Raw genomic sequence first — 17,106 nt, 5'->3', positions numbered from 1 at the left:
GTTCAGAGGTCACCCCGAGAGTGTATTCAGCTGGGTATTGCCAGACAGACGGCTGTCATGTCCCTCTCCCACAGATCCAAAATGGAGAACGCAAAGCTTACGCCTTGAAAAGCAAGGAACTGGCAGGGCCAACCAAAGGGGTCATCTTTCTCGAAATAGACGTGATTTATAACGTCGTAAGTCCCACTCTCTTCTTCTCCTGTTTGGGTTTTTTCCTTCTTCTTTCTCTGCTTGTCTGTCCCCGTCCCCACGTTCTCTCTTTTAATTACTGAAGACTCTCCCCTTTTCCTCAGCCTTTTATTTGTATGTCTCTCTGTGTGTGTGTGTGTGTGTGTGTGTGTGTCCGCCATTTTAGGCGGGAGTATGAGAGAGCGTCACATGGCCATTTGGTGTGGAGTGTGTGTGAAATGGAGGCATGTCAAGATGCATGATTAGATCGTTAATGCATTATTAATTCCCATTCAGGTAAAAGCTGGCATGAGAACACTGATCCCCATCGAGCAGAAATACATCGAAGAGGAGCCGCGAGTGTCCAAACAGGTAACAAGACGGCTTCTTAATCGCACCTTTGTTAATACAATCCAGCCTAACGCAAGTGGCATCATTCTCCTCCCTTCTTTCTCTTCTGGAGGTGCTGAATAGACACGTCAAGCTGTCAACGCTGGGGGCGCATAAGTAGATTGGCCATCCTTTAGTTTGGACCTCAGTGGTTCTTCTGCTGGGCTTCTTTTTGTCGCCCTGTTCAATGTCTCGCCCCCCCCAATTGCCTGACAAAGAGCTGAATTGTAGGGGTTGTCCCAAAATCAGACCTGTCACTGAGACACAAACACACACACATACTCTCTATCTGTCATGCAATGAAGCAGCATTGAATGCATGCTAGAAAGTGCGAACTCTGCACTTTTTGGTGTGAATTTGCCCCCCCACCAACACTGCTTGTGAGTGAGATGTGAACGGCGAGGGCAGCGTATCAAAATCTATCACCACAAGATTTGCGGTACGGCTTATTTTACAGTGCTGTTTCACACATATGTACTTATCTCATTATAACATGTGGGGAATAAATAGGTACTATCCCTATTTAAACTTAAACCTAATCTGTAACTGACAATTCTCTCATTATTTACTTGCTCATCATAAAACTGTTTGAGTTTCTTTTATCTGTCGAACACATAAGGAATTATTTGAAAGAAAGCTGGAACCATTGACTTTCATAGTATTTGTTTTTCCTTGGTATGGATGTCAGTAGTTACAGGTTTTCAGCTTTCTTCAAAATATGTTCTTTTTTGTTTGGCAGAATAAATAAATAAATAAATAAATAAATAAACAAATAAAGTTTTGGAATCACTTGAGTGTGTGTTAATTACAATTTTTGCGTGAACTATCCCTTTAAGATTAGGTTCAAGGGTGGGCTCAGGGATAGATTCTAGTTCAGACACTGCAAGTGAATAGAATAAAACATATGCTTTCCTAACTGCAGGCTTGTAGCCAGCCTGGTTCTACAAAAGTTGACCTTTTTGTCGTTAGTTGCCTCATTTTCTATTTAATTATGACAACATAGGCTCATTCTGAAAACATAGCGCTATATAAGTTTCTGGAGATTGAGAATTATGTAGCCAGAGCTACGCATGGCTGCATTTCGTCTTTCAAATGAATGCTATGGAGCGGTATGAGGTGGTTCCTTTGCTTGCTAACCAGCTGACCGCTTACCTCCATATTGACGGCTTTCCCGTTGTTACTAGTTTGTCCGGTAGCTCCACACGTATGTCGGCAGACTAAAAATGCAGAGCGGAGTTGACTGCAATGACGGGGTTTAAGTCTGGTGAAGAATGGTTCCAGAAAGCAGTTAAGACAAAAACAGAAACTAAAATTAAATTAAACAAGTAAATAACAGGGTGAGAATGTGGTCAAATCTGAAAACGTGGTAAAAATCACGCGAGGGCTTTTCTTTTTCTGGTTGCTTTTCAAAACACTTGCGGTTGGCTTTAGGGAAGGGGGTTGGCAGGTTAAAAGATGCTTTTCATAATACTATTGGTTGGGTTTAGGTAAGGGGGAAGGTGGGAGGATCAGTCGGTTGGTCAGTCAGTCACTCGACTGCGTAAAAGGTAAAACTCGTCAATCTGAAAAAGCTTACTTAGCGGCCTCTGGTGGATTCGCAAAAAAAAAACAGCAACAAAAAAAAACAGCAAAAAATGTTGCTCCTTGGCCGTATTTAGCTTTTTTCAGAAATGTATATAGGGGTACATAATTAGAATGAGCCTCGGTTGAATTATGGGGTTTAAATACTGCATTTTAGTGACATGTGAAGCACTTTTATTTGCTGGATTAGCTTGTCGAATGGTCATCATAACCACACTTTTTGATGTACCAAAAATGTTTCCTAAAAGTTTAGAATAGAGAAATATGAAAAAAATACTTATTCTTAAAATGTATTATTATTTACAAATTTATTACATCATATATCATTACAAAAAATAAATAGGAATCTGTTGAAGTTTTAAATGAAAAACTGTAGTCTATTATCATTTATTAGGCAAATAACAACCTGGCCAGAACATTCAACTGTCCTAAGTCAGAATATGGGATGCCGAATATGGCAACAGCCGAGGTCTTAAAGCCTTCTTCGATGGGTTGTTTTTATAGGAATTTTTTATTTTATTTTTTACAATTTATTATTGCCCAGCAGTCAAAATAGGACAAATGAGCTCATTTATGGGAACAATTCTGGACTTTTACCAGTGAGGAGTGGGTCTTTCAAACCACACAAACCCCTCCAGGCTACTGGCCTGAACTGATTGATTATATTAGGGATTTGCAAATATTTTTGTATTAGATCTTTTCTTAAATGTTACTTTGAATATGCAAATTAGGCAGTTTCATTAAATATATGCTAATTTGCATTAATTTCCGGCTAAATTGGTTGAATGGTTCAAAACTATTTTTAACATATCAGTCAAATGTCTTTATAGCGGGGGATTTTTAGTATCTCTTCTTTTTCATCAAACCATAATTCTAAAAATACTGCAAACAGTCAGAAAAGAAAAGAAAAGAAAAGAAAAGAAAAGAAAAGAAAAGAAAACAAAACAAAACAAAACAAAACAAAACAAAACAAAACAAAACAAAACAAAACAAAACAAAACAAAACAAAATGAAAAAAAATGAAAAAAATAAAGAAAAATAATATATATTTTTGGTAGAATTAAATTATAATATATAGTCAAACCTCACAGCAATAAGGTCGCTGGTTTGAGCCCTGGCTGGGTCTGTTAGCATTTCTGTGTGGAGTTTGCAGGTTCTCCCCATGTTGGCGTGGGTTTCCTCCAGGTGCTCCTGTTTACCCCACAAGTCCAAAGGCATGCAGTATAGGTGAATTGAATAAGCTAAATTGACTGTAGTGTATGTGTCTATGTACTGTTCCTCTAGGTGGGGGGTTGAGCGTTGGGCTAACGACCCACCTAATAAAAATTATATGTTACGAAATACCAACATGGTGCGGCTAAATATCAACTTCGATATAAACGGCCCTGCACTTTAAAAAGTAGTTTGTTAAGTTTACTTATTTGAATTATGCAAACTCGTTGCCTTAATTCAATTAAGTATTTGTAACTTTATTGCATTAGTACTATTTACTAATGTAGAAAAGTAATTCTTCCTTTTACTGAGCCACATTTACTTAGGTTAAGTCATCTTAACTTTATATTAAGTAGTATTTATTAATGTAGTAAAAGTAATTCTTGTTTTCTCAGATGGAATTCCAACGATATCAATGTTCAATAGGTATATAAAATACCACAATTCAGTGAAAAAATAATAACATTAGAGCTTCTTTAGGTAAGCAATAATCTGAAATCCACACGAGGAAAATGGCAACTTTATGAAATGAAATGACACAAAACACATGCTTTTTTGATTAACCATTATTATACACATGCATAAAACATCTCACCTGTGTCCACAAAATGGAAAATGTTCGCTTATTTTCGCCAGTTTGAATCCCCATTTAAATGGCACCATGCAAGTGAATGCACCTTCCGTCAGTGCATATGCAGATCTTCCTCCACCTGCTGACCAAAATGTGGTACTGCATGGCTCCAACCTGAAGTCCCTTACTTGATGAATTTCAGTACTAGAGTTCTTTAGTTTATCTGCTGGATCCACGTTAAAGTTCACCTAACACAGTCAAATCAAGTAAAGTGTGAAGTTTTCAAGCTTTTTTCAAGTAGATTGAGTGATTACTTTTTACAGTGAAGTTATATAATCAGGTATTTTGTAAATGAACAAATCCCTCAATATAAATCTTCAGAAAGTAATTGAATTCTACACATCTATCAAATCTATGGACACAAATTTATACATTTTGAAAAAAAGAAATGTTTTACGACTGAATAACTGTGATATCTTACCTTAATCCATGTAGTTATCTTATATATCTCAGTACTTTTTAAGGTAAGTGCACTGTAAGTATACACATTAGGTAAACATAATGTAAACTAAAGCGCTAGCAGATTTTCTTTTACTTCTTGACACCATCCACCTTTGCAACAGCTCATTTTGTCAGATGCGTTTTATTCAGTTTGGTTTCGTACTTCACCTCGCGTTTTCTCTGATTAATCCCAAATGACAAACTAAAATGGCCTGCTTTAAAGGCCTGGCCCGAATCCTATACTTCACCACAGTAAATGTGGATATTTACTCTGATCAAAGGCGAAGCGTTTTAAAGCCATTATTCGACCCTGAGTGTTTGATCTTCCTGTGAACGCAGGAAACAGCGGTCATTTGCAGTTCACCCGCACTCAGAATCACGAATAAGGCCATTTTGTTAAAGAGGCATGACGAAAAAATCTTTTACTCCTTCATGCTCCTGTAAATAATGAAATGAATATGGTTTGTCTTGCTCTTATTCTGCTTTTGCTGAATTATTTGGGTGTAGAAAGCTGTTTATTTGGTGTTCTTTCATAAGAAGCTCAATAAATGGTATTTTTCTATTATTTAGAAATGTTAAAAGACCTACACCTCTATTACAGTTTACACATAAAGTTAAATTTAATATTAGTTTAATTATGTAAAATGTATATTATATACACCAAAGTGTAAAGGGTCAGTTTGTGAATAATATCTGTGGTCATATTTTTTATTTATTTGATCGAACCAAGGCTTCATTTATTTAATCAAATACAGTAAAATATTACTAATATATTATAATATTATAAATGTCATGTTATGTCTGTTTTGGAAAAGCTCAATGTTTAGCATCATTACTCATAATGATAATGATCTCGAAATTATTCTAATATGCTGATCTGTCATTTAAGAATAAATATATATATATATATATATTATTTAATTTGTATTATTTAATTCTGGATTTTTTAAAAATATAAATACAGCATTCATATGAAGAGCATTTATTTAAAATAAACATATTTTGTAACATTAACGAACCCTAACCCACAACAATAAAACTAATAAAAGTGGTATTATTATTATTATTATTATTATTATTATTATTATTATTATTATTATTATTATTATTATTATTATTATTATTATTAATTTTTAAAATAATAATATCATTATAATACATAAATAAATAACCATATTATTATTATTATTATTATTATTATTAATTTTTTAAAATAATAATATCATTATAATACAGAAATAAATATCCATATTATTATTATTATAATTATTATTATTATTTTTTTTTTACATTTTTTGTTATAAATACCTTTTTATTATTATAGACAAACTTTTAAATAGCATTGTAGTACAAATAAATAATAATGCATTTTCTAAAAATAATATCTTAAAGCATTTTAACTTGTTATGAGTGATTGACTGTGATTGTGAAATGCCGTCTGTGGTTTTGTCACTCAGCTGCTGCTGCAGAACTTCAACAGAGTGAGGCGCTGTATCATGTTCCTGATCAATGCTGGCTGCTACATCAACAGCTGCTTTGAGTGGGAGTCTCCTCAGAGGAGCATCTGTGCCTTTCTGGTGAGGACCAGTCTGCATTCACCACACCAACACTCACATACAGTACTATACAGCAGCACTGCAATGTGTTTGGACAGGGTCACGGTTGCCTTTCATTGCGGCAGATTTCAAAAAGCAAAGTTTTAAGTATATCAATTTGTAATGTCGAAGTTAACACATATAACCAAATTTGGTCACACTTTATATTAAGTGGCTTTAATTACTATATAGTAGGCTTGGATAGTATCCTTAGTATATTTACCTTATGTTAGAGGTATTTCCATCTCTTGCGGTCATCTTTTTGTTGCACAATTTACAAATTGCCTCGTCCGTATTTTCCACCTCTCCCTTCTCGTTCGGTGGAAACCAGAATTATTGCCAAACTTCAGAAGTTATGTTCTTTTTTGAGACCAGGTCCCTTGGTGCGCGACTCGCCATCTTTCCCCATCTCTCCCTGTCTTCTCCATGCTGTCCCGTGATGACAACCACGCCTATGCATTTTTAGGCATTAAATAAATTATATTTAACATTTAATCCTTATCTCCTATAGAGTACATTGTTTTGTATGATGGTTTAACGATATTGAAACTGATACCGTTGCTATTTTTAGATCTTGTGGAATGCCCAATTACCATTTTACCACCCAAGCCTGCTATGTGCTTACATTTAAATTAATTTAATCCCATTAATTTTTTTTATTTTATGCTTATATTTAAAAGAAATATCTTCTTGTAATTACACTGTTGGCCTATCCCTTACACTTTTAACCTACTCATACCACTAAACCTGTCTCAAACCTGTATCTCACCTAAATAGCACTATACGTGTTGTACAATACAATATAAACAAAATTAGTGCATTGTATTTATTTGTAGATGTAAATACCTAGTATTTAAGGCCACTTAAATAGATTCACATTCACATCAAAAGGAAAGAATAAAGACTATTTTCTCACCCTCAAGGGGTTCCAAACTTATGAGTTTCTTTATTTTGTTGAACATAGGAAAGCTGGAAACATGTAACTATTGATTTCTATAGTATATTTATTTTTTTCTAATATGGAAGTCAGTGGTTACAGGTTTATTCAGTATTTCTTAGAAGACAGGTTTGGAACAAGTAAAGGATGAGTAAACAATGAGATAATTTTCGGTTTTGGCTGAACTATTTCTTTGATATAAAGTACTGAACCGAAATTCAATTGTTATGATAAACAGTATCAGAGTTAGGGTCATTTTTCTGAGCCAGTTTTGCAACCTAATTTCTCATCACCTCACACACATTCACAGATGTAGTTCATTTCATTAATCAATTATTGACCCAAAAATCACAACCAGAAAGTTCCCAGATATATTAATCTAAATTTTGAAAGCTTTATCTACTGTAATAGTAATTTACAATACAATAGTAAACAGCCACAGCCATATCCCTCTGCAGCCCGATACCGGTTACTCACTGAAGCTAAGCAGGGCTGAGCCTAGTCAGTACATGGATGGGAGACCACATGGGAAAACTAGGTTACTGTTGGAAGTGGTGTTATTGAGGCCAGCAGGGGGCGCTCAACCTGCTGCCTGTGTGAGTCATAATGCCCCAGTATAATGAAGGGGACACTATACTCAGTAAGCTCCGTCATTCAGATGAGACGTTAAACCAAGGTTCTGACTCTCTGTGGTCATTAATAATCCCATGGCACTTCTCGTAAAGAGTAGGGGTTGTAACCTCAGTTTCCTGGCCAAATTCCTTCCATCAGCCCTTACTGATCATGGCCTCCCAATCATCCAATTGACTGTATCACTGTCTCTCCACTCTCCCTATAGCTGGTGTGTGATGAGCGCACTGGTGCCGTTCTCCTGTGGCTGCCAGTCGCATCATCCAAGTGGATGCTGCTTATGATTGTCAAGCACTTTGGGTGTGTGGCCATACACGATAAATGTGCTATATGAAAATACACATTTAATAGATTTAAATCTAAATGAAAAAAAACTTGTAAAAATGTTTGGTAACACTTTACAATATGATTAGTTAATGTTTTACACAAGCAAACAATGAACAATGCTTGTACAGCATTTATTAATTATAGTTCAACATTTACTAATGCATTATTAAAAACCAATACTGTGCTTGTTAACATTAGTTAATGCGCTGTGAATTAACATGAATTAACAGTCAACTACTGTATTGTTATTAACTAATGTTAACAATCATGAATAAATACTGTAATAACTGTATTGTTCATTGTTTGTTCATGTTAGTATGTGTCCCATGTAAATTGTTATCAAATGTCTCACTTCATAATTTCTTGATTTAAAATTGTGTGTCTAGTGCAGTTTCTTAAGTGCCTCAATAATTGCGGTCAACTTCACATAAGAGTGGACTTGATAAATAAAAAAAAATTGTGACAGGTTTTGTGGTGATCCGTTGGTTCCTGTATGCGCACATTTCCCATCTCTCCTTCTGTTGTGTTAAAAATTTGCCCATTTGTCTTTGACATTCTCCAGCACACCTCTCAGATCTGTGGCACCTCGGGTGAAGTCGTCTGAATTCGAGACAGGCTCTTTCATAGCGCTGCGCACCTTCTGATTGTAATTGGACAGTTGAACCTTCATGAAAAGGACACCCTTTTTGAGTGGGCCGTGTGACTAAATGCTAGCATAGGACATGCTGGCTAATCTGCGCCTGTGATGCTGCATAATTTGCTGTAAGGCCTGTCTGTTTCGGGACTCGTGTGTCTTTAAGTGTCGCTGCGTATGCCATTAACATTTGCTGCTTGACACATTTTAATTTCGTAACACTTCCGAAAGCAAAAGTCCAGGGCACGCGCGTGAGCGTGGAGGGACAGTTGTATCGATCAGCTAACATTTTAGTTGGACATTTTTTTTCTCTTTTCCCTCCATGATTGTCGAGGGAACAAACATCAATGAAAATGTCAGAGGAAGAAATGTCAAGAGATTTGAGGAGAATAAAACAAAAACAATTACATTGCATTTGTACATTTGTTCTTAATGTTAAGATGTTGTTATTATATATACATTACATAAAAAAAATGTATAAAAAAAAAAAAATATATATATATATATATATATATATATATATATATATATATATATACAGAGAGAGATAGAGAGAGAGAGAGAAATATATTCATTAATTCATTCTTTTTCTTTTTGGCTTAGTACCTTTATTAATCCGGGGTCGCCACAGCGAAATGAACCGACAACTTATCCAGCATGTTTTTTTACGCAACTGATGCCCTTCCAGCAGCAACCCATCACTGGGAAACATCCACACACACCCATTCACACACATACACTACGGACAATTTAGCTTATTGTATAATGATGGTTTGTTCTGTAGACAAACATATATATATAGCTTATATATAAAAAAAATATATAGTTTAAAGGGGCTAATAATATTGACCATGAAATAGCTTTAAAAAAAATTTTTACTGCTTTTATTCCAGCCAAAATAAAATAAATAAAGACTTTTTCCAGAAGAAAAAATATTATCAGACATACTTTGCACAGAATGAGTACACCCTTTTGTTTTAAAGTTCTCAGTAAATGTAGAAAATATTTATTATTAATCTTACTGATTATTAGTTTTATTAAGCAGTTTTATTAAATAAAATAATAGTTTGGTCACATCTTTATGAATAGAAAGATAATACATTTAAATTCTAATGAGGTGTTGCAAAAAAGAAATAATGCAAATTACAAAATTTCAACTAAATTTAATATTTTATGGTTCACTTGATTTAACTTTATTAATAAAATAACTTATTTTTATTTTTATTATTTTTACCGCATTATTTGTATTTATTTATTAATTTTCTTTTGCCTGACAAATTCATTTGTATATGCATACACTCATTGTATATACACTCACCGGTCACTTTATTAGGTACACCTGTGCATCTGTTCTTTAACACAAATCAGCGTGTAGACATGGTCAAGACGATCTGCTGCAGTTCAACACGAGCATCAGAATGGGGAAGAAAGGTGATTTAAGTGACTTTGAACGTGGCATGGTTGTTGGTACCAGATGGGCTGGTCTGAGTATTTCAGAAACTGCTGATCTACTAGGATTTTCTCGCACAACTATCTCTAGGGTTTACAGAGAATGGTCCGAAAAATAGAAAATATCCACTGGCAGTTCTGTGGGCGCAAATGCCTTGTTGATGCCAGAGGTCGGAGGATAATAGCCAGACTGGTTGAAGCTGATATAATAGCAACAGTAACTCAAATAACCACTTGTTACAACCGAGGTATGCAAAAGAGCATCTATTTTCACACAGTGTTCTCTGAACATCCAGACATTCATCCAGAACGTCCAAACCAGTACTAGTAAGGTGTACCTAATAAAGTGGCCAGTAAGTGTACAGTATATACACTATATATGTCTAACCGGAACTTTCAAAAGAAAGAAAGGAAGAAAGGAAGAAAGAAAGAAAGAAAGAAAGAAAGAAAGAAAGAAAGAAAGAAAGAAAGAAAGAAAGAAAGAAAGAAAGAAAGAAAGAAAGAAAGAAAGAAAGAAAGAAAGAAAGAAAGAGAAAAAGGAAAATACATATTTTCAACTTTATATTTCCTGCGTAGTTGTCCCATTAGCCCATAATGTTATTCTTTACCGACTAAATCTTCCTCCTTAAGAGCTCTCTTAATCATCACACTGATTTCTTTCTTTATCACCAGCCATCTGGTTCAGGTGAGCCTTCACCGCTGCGCTGAGACACACATCTGTGCCGTTCTGTCAGCCGCTGACAGTTGTAAGCCAAAAGAATACAATAGTCAGACACCGGCGGAGGTGATTTCGCATTCAAGACTTGCAGAACCTCCGGTGCTTGCCGCACAAAGGTTAGCCAAAGCAAAGGGGCTGTTCGCGAAGCAAGATAAAACCAGCTGCGAGCGGCGGCGGCAAGCTTTGTGATTTGCTATTCCGATATTTTTAGGTCTGTGCCTTTTTGACATTTTAGAGTTCTTGTTTTTAGCTAAGGTTTTGAGGTTGTATTGGTGTTGTTGTTGTTGGGATTTTTGTTGCAGGAAACTCTTCCAAATACTTTTTTGTTGTTGTTTGCTGGTGCTCCAAATACTCTTGCCTCTTCTTAAGGGTGAAGTGTGTACGTTTTTCGGTGTTAAAATTGCTTTGGATCCCAGTTTAACCTGAATGCTTTCAGTGCAGACCTAAGGTTGGTCTGTTTTAAAAAGTGCTGATTTTTTGCTCAAGTGAAAACACTTTATTTTTAAAAAAGAAGCAATGTGTCACATAGTAGTTTATATTTACTGAAAAGCAAATGTACTGCAGTGGGAATTAAAAAAAAAAGCTGCTGGGTAACACTCATACTCTACAAAACATTTTTATGCATATTCCTGTCAAAAAATAAGGATTCTAAAATAGTTAAAAGATCAAACCAATCTGTCTAAGCAAGATTTGATCCAAATTTCAAATCAAGTTCATATCTCAAAAGAACAAAAACCACCATGGGTTGAAACTCATTCAGAATGTTCATTTTTTTTTTTTTTTTTTTTCAAAACAATTTGCACTCTAAAACCATCATGTCCAACTTTTGTTTCAAATGTAAAGTTGATATCACAAAATTAGTTTGTATAGACCATTTTGAGGAATGAAAACAACAACAATGGTCACAACGTATTTCCGGTTGTACATTTTTAACTTCTATAGCTTCCGAGAATCCAAAAAGAGCCACATATTGATAAATAATGTTATGATAGCTGTTTTAACATTAAGTTATGTTTAAAATGTCTCTTGTTACAGTTATGAAATAGTTTGATAACAAGCAGGACATTTTCGTGGGCCAGTGACATGACTACATTGAAATGGTCTATACCTGCTATACCACAAATAAAACCTGGATGATCCTTTTTCTCACTTTTTTGGTACTTCTGTCAAAAACAATTTGCAAACTAAAATGGCTAAAAATCTTACTGGTAGAATATCTAACAACGTTAACTTTCTTCTAAATTTAAAGATGATGTCAAAAGCATCATATTAATTTAATCTCAGACCTTTCTGAAATATGTTTTGGAAAAAGATTTGAATGAAAAAATGCAGTTAAACTTTGTACAATTTGCAATGTCCAATTATAAATGTCTAAAACATTTTAAGCATGAGTGTTTAAGCTAATTATGATTGTTGTCATTATTTGTATTCATTTTAATTAATTTATATTCATTTTAAAGCATTTTTAGGTAAATTTCTCAAAGTAAAAGATAAAATCACAAGAATCATATTAATTTAATCTCAGAGCTTTCTGAAATGTGTTTTGAAAAAAGATTTGAATAAATTTGTAAATTAAAAAACAGTTAAATTAAATAAAAAAAAACAATTAAATTAAATTAAATTAAATTAAATTAAATTAAATTAATAAATAAGTTAAGTTAAAAATCTATAAATTATAATTTAAATATAAATATTAATTTTGAATTTTTTAAACATAATTTCCATACATTTTAAAGCATTTTAAAGTAATTTTCTGTCAAAAAAAAATGCCAGTCAACAAATATGGAAGTCAACAAATATGGAGCATGCCCAGTTTAATATGCAAAGACAACTTTGAGTAGCCAGTCATATTTTCAAAACTTTTCAAAAAAGCCAGCCAATTCCATCAGTTTGAGAGGCAAGACTGTCTATTCAACAATCAAAAGCTGACCATTATTAACACATATCATTTTCCATCTTTTCCATGTGTGTAAACTTTTGTAAACCCAGCATTCACGATCGCACACGATAGCATTCAGCCACTCAAGACGACACAGCTCATAGCATTCACACAATGGACAAAGCTCAGAGAGTATGTGTATGTGTGTGTGTGTGTATGCGTGTGTGTGTGTGTGTGTGCGCTCATTGAAGTGCGCGTGGGTGTCCGTGTGAGTGTTTGTGCGCGGCTGCCTCCCCTCTCCATGAACACCTGTAAGCTGAGCGTTTGCGCTGGGTGAATATGGGCCATTGTTCTGGCTGGCAGAGTGCTGCTTATAAAGACCACACTGTGCCAGCCCTCCCCGCGCGCCACTCTACCCCTCCAGCTCCTTATTGCTCCGCACCGACTCTTCCTCCAAACAAATTTGCCGTAACTCTACCTGCAATTTGGCCTTGAATTGGGAGCAAATAGAGCAGGTATTGTGTGTCGTGGGGAATAAGAGTGGTGTGTGGTGTGCAGAGGGAGATATATTGGAAGAGGAGAGCTAAGGAAATGATACCCGGCTCTTTTATGTGGGGTAAAGTAGGACTCTTATCAGTGGGAGCACCCAGACAAGAGAGCTACTACTACAGGAAACTGGAGCAGCCTTCACCTGCTTTGCATTTAGATAAAATACACACAAAAAAAGGAGACAGGAAAAGAGAAACAAATGCTTCGGTGTGTGTCTTCACGATTACATCCCGCTGTGTGCTACAAGGTGGCACCTTTCTGCTCTGTGTCACCTGTCAGTCGATAGGGTCTGAGAAGGGGGTTTTTATTTTACGGGGCAATTTGGGAAATACTTTAGATTGCAAATTGAATTTAATGTGTACGTAGATAGTGTACATCCAGACAGTAATTTTATCTGTGATAAATTTAAATGATAAATTTAATAAGCATTTTATTTTTATGAAGGATGTTTATGAAGCATGTACCCCATATTGTTAACTTTTTCATAACATTAAGGGGTCATTGAGGTTTTTTTTTTTTTTTATTTATGAAATTATTTTCTGTTGAAAATGAAAAAAAAAAACTCTCTGAAAGTAATTTCAAATAAATAAGTAAATAAATAAAGTCTAATAAAATAATGCAAAACTTAATAATAATAATAATAATAATAATAATAATAATAATAATAATTATTATTATTATTATTATTATTATTATTATTATTATTATAAGTAAGATAGTAAAGAATTAAGGGACAGAAATTAGTAGTAGTAATAATAATAATAATAATAATAATTATTATTATTATTATCATTATCATTATCATTATTATTATTATTGTTATTATTATTATTATTATTATTATTATTATTGTTGTTGTTATTATTATTATTATTATTTTTTATTTTTTATTTTTTTATTGTTACTATTGTTGTTGTTGTGATTATTAATGTCAATATAAATAATTCTTTCATTTATTCATTTTCCTTTGTCTTAGTCCTTTTATTCTTCAGGGGTCACCACAGCATAATGAACTACCATTAATTATAATATCAAAAGAAAAGAAAAGAAAAGAAAAGAAAAGAAAAGAAAAGAAAAGAAAAAACTTACAACGGAAGTCTAGGCGGCACTATGCCACATATCACCATGTTGTTGTTGTTTTTTTTTTTATAAAATTTATAGTGAATTTTTTTCTAGTAATTTTGATTTAATTTTTTTCTTCAGAAAATTAGATTTTATCTCTTTATGTAACCCCTGGAAGTAATTTTCAACACATAAGACTAAATAATAAATAAATAAAGAAAGAAAGAAAGAAAGAAAGAAAGAAACAAACAAACAAACAAACAAACAAACAAACAAACAAACAAACAAACAAACAAACAAACAAACAAACAAACAAACAAACAAACAAACAAACAAACAAACAACAAAGTAAAAAAAAGTCATATTTGTTTGACAGATTACCTCCTACAAAGTAAGTCTTGGAGCCATTGTGCCAAATACAGTGTTGCCATATCATTTTAAAAAAATAATAAAATTAAAATGAAATTTTCCTCCATTCTTAATTTTTAAAGATTAATTTTATGTTGAAAAGTAATTTTAATTATAATTTGTTCTGAAATTAGATTTATTTTCACATTTTCTGTTGACAGACTTAAAGTTTTAAATATCTACTTGAAATCTAGCATAAACATTTCTAATAAACATCACCAGTCAATACACAAGATTTAGCCCATATTTCATAATTGCTCTTTTTTCAAGAAGTTGCTAATTAGATTTATCCCCAAATCATCCCGGGTCTGAGCAAAAAAAAAAGTGTTTCATGACATGCCAGAAGATGGCAGTGGAGCATCACTCAATCCAAACATCCCCACCTCCCCAGTCCAGCCAAAAAGCAGATGAGTTATTGACGTCCATAATCAGCCTCTCATTTGGCGTATTTCTACCCTTCGTTGGCACTATTTAAAATAATCAACACAATGTGAGGACTTAATTTCTGAAGTCCAAGTACAGGGGGCTGTTGTAGACTGTGTTGGTAACACACTTTTAATGTGCTAATTCTCAAATGCCTGCTCTGAAGTGCTCAAGCCCGCACTCCACAACACAAAGTGCCAAAACGATATTGAAATCGGCTGCCAAAACGTGTCCGTCCTCCATTCCAAATATCCAGCGAGATGCTGAAACACTTGGCCGATTTAGATCATTCTCCCAGTTAGAGCAGTTTTTTTTTTTGTTGTTGAGGGACTTAATCTCAAGTGCTTTCGGTTGGATAAAATCAAATAGATATTTAAAATGAAATCAAATTTACATGCCACTTGACGTTAGCCGTGGATGAAAATGCTCGTTTGATACTGCGTTTAGTGAAGTAGTCATTAGGGAAGTGGAAGGAAACACATTCATTTATTCATTTCTGTTCATTTCATATGAGGAAAAGCATTTTTTTATTCATAATCATCTCCCATATCGCTTGTGATGTCCTTGTCTTTCAGAGAAATCCTTAGTGCGACAATATCAAAGCTCAGTTCGATAACACTTTCTATGAAGCTCTGTTTTTACAGTAATTATTTATAATCAAGCATAACATATCTATAAAAGTATCTGTGTAGACACACATAAAAACCTACTGTATTACAGGACAGTTACAACTACATTTAGAAGTGTTATTAATACATACTAGTCATTTAATTTTTCTATATAAAAGTTCATAACACATTATACACTGATTTATAAGCGTTAATTATGAATCGTTTATGATTCATAAGGACTGATTAAGTAAATAATGAACATTTTAGATGTCTAATTAACGTGTGGAAAATAATTGTATTTAATTCTGGAAATAATTTCTAATATTTTATGATTCGGTGTCTAGTCAAACGTTATGTACAGTATGTTTGGCAGAATCACCCATTACGTAAAATGACACACATATGATGGTTGATTTCTTACCATTTGCATGTGGAAAATGTGTGTCCTGTTTTCACCTACCTAAAACCATTAATGATGTGTGTATACAGGTTAGTAACTGTATTTTGACTCACAATAAGTATTTATAAGGCAACTGGGCTCTTATCAACAATTTAAAGCCATTCAACTTTTGTTTGACGGAACATAAATCTTTGTTAACTTACTAATGACTCTTTATAACCTTAATAAAACAATGTTATAGCATTGCAGACTGTACCTTTATAAATACAAGAGCGACCGACCATTTAATAGTTACAAATCATAATGTATTGCAACATATTTTATCCTTAAGCATAAGCCACTTGAAATATGACATCTCGTTTTCAAGGGGGTCCCTACATACAAGATTGAAATAAATATAACACACATTAAAAAATACAGTCACAATACAACATACAACATACAACAATGAACACCCCACTACAGTATTAACACATACAGTTGAAGTCAGAATTATTTGCCCCCTTTGAATTTTTTTTTTCTTTTTTAAATATTTCCCAAATTATGTTTAATAGAGCAAGGAAATTTTCACAGTATGTCTGATAATATTTTTCCTTAGAGAAAGTCTTATTTGTTTTATTTCGGCTAGAATAAAAGCAGTTTTTAAAATTTTAAAGTCCATCTTAAGGTCAAAATTATTAGCCCTTTTAAGCTATCTAACCTTGTTAAGCCTTTAAATGTCACTTTAAGCTGCATAGAAGTGTCTTGAAAGTAACTAGTCAAATATAATTTACTGTCAATATGGCAAAGATAAAATAAATAACCTATTATGTGTAGAAATGTCTTCTCTCTGTTAAACAGAAATTGGGGAAAAAAATAAACAGGGGGGCTAATAATTCAGGGGGGCTAATAATTCTGACTTCAACTGTATATGTTAGTATAAATGCATTTCAATTTTGTTAAAGTGCTTTTAAAAATGATATTAATCACTAATACATATACATTTACAGTTACATTTTTATAGTTGTTAGGCTTGATTAAAAATAATGATAACACTTTATTTTAAAGTATCAACTACTGGC

General features: G+C 33.5%; 1 protein-coding gene across 3 annotated transcripts in view; it reads left to right on the top strand.

Annotated features, from left to right (window-relative positions):
• mctp1a (multiple C2 domains, transmembrane 1a) overlaps positions 1-17,106 on the top strand; it is a 336,941-nt gene that overhangs the window by 240,862 nt on the left and 78,973 nt on the right. For all 3 annotated transcript variants that reach the window (XM_056458476.1, XM_056458475.1, XM_056458477.1), the window contains exons 13-15: positions 75-176; positions 466-540; positions 5,881-6,000. In XM_056458476.1, coding sequence (XP_056314451.1) covers positions 75-176; positions 466-540; positions 5,881-6,000 — 297 coding nt within the window. The remainder of the gene's footprint in view (positions 1-74; positions 177-465; positions 541-5,880; positions 6,001-17,106) is intronic.

Source organism: Danio aesculapii, chromosome 5 (assembly GCF_903798145.1).
Source record: "Danio aesculapii chromosome 5, fDanAes4.1, whole genome shotgun sequence".
Classification (NCBI taxonomy): domain Eukaryota; kingdom Metazoa; phylum Chordata; class Actinopteri; order Cypriniformes; family Danionidae; genus Danio; species Danio aesculapii.
This window is presented reverse-complemented; position numbering and strand designations above follow the sequence as displayed.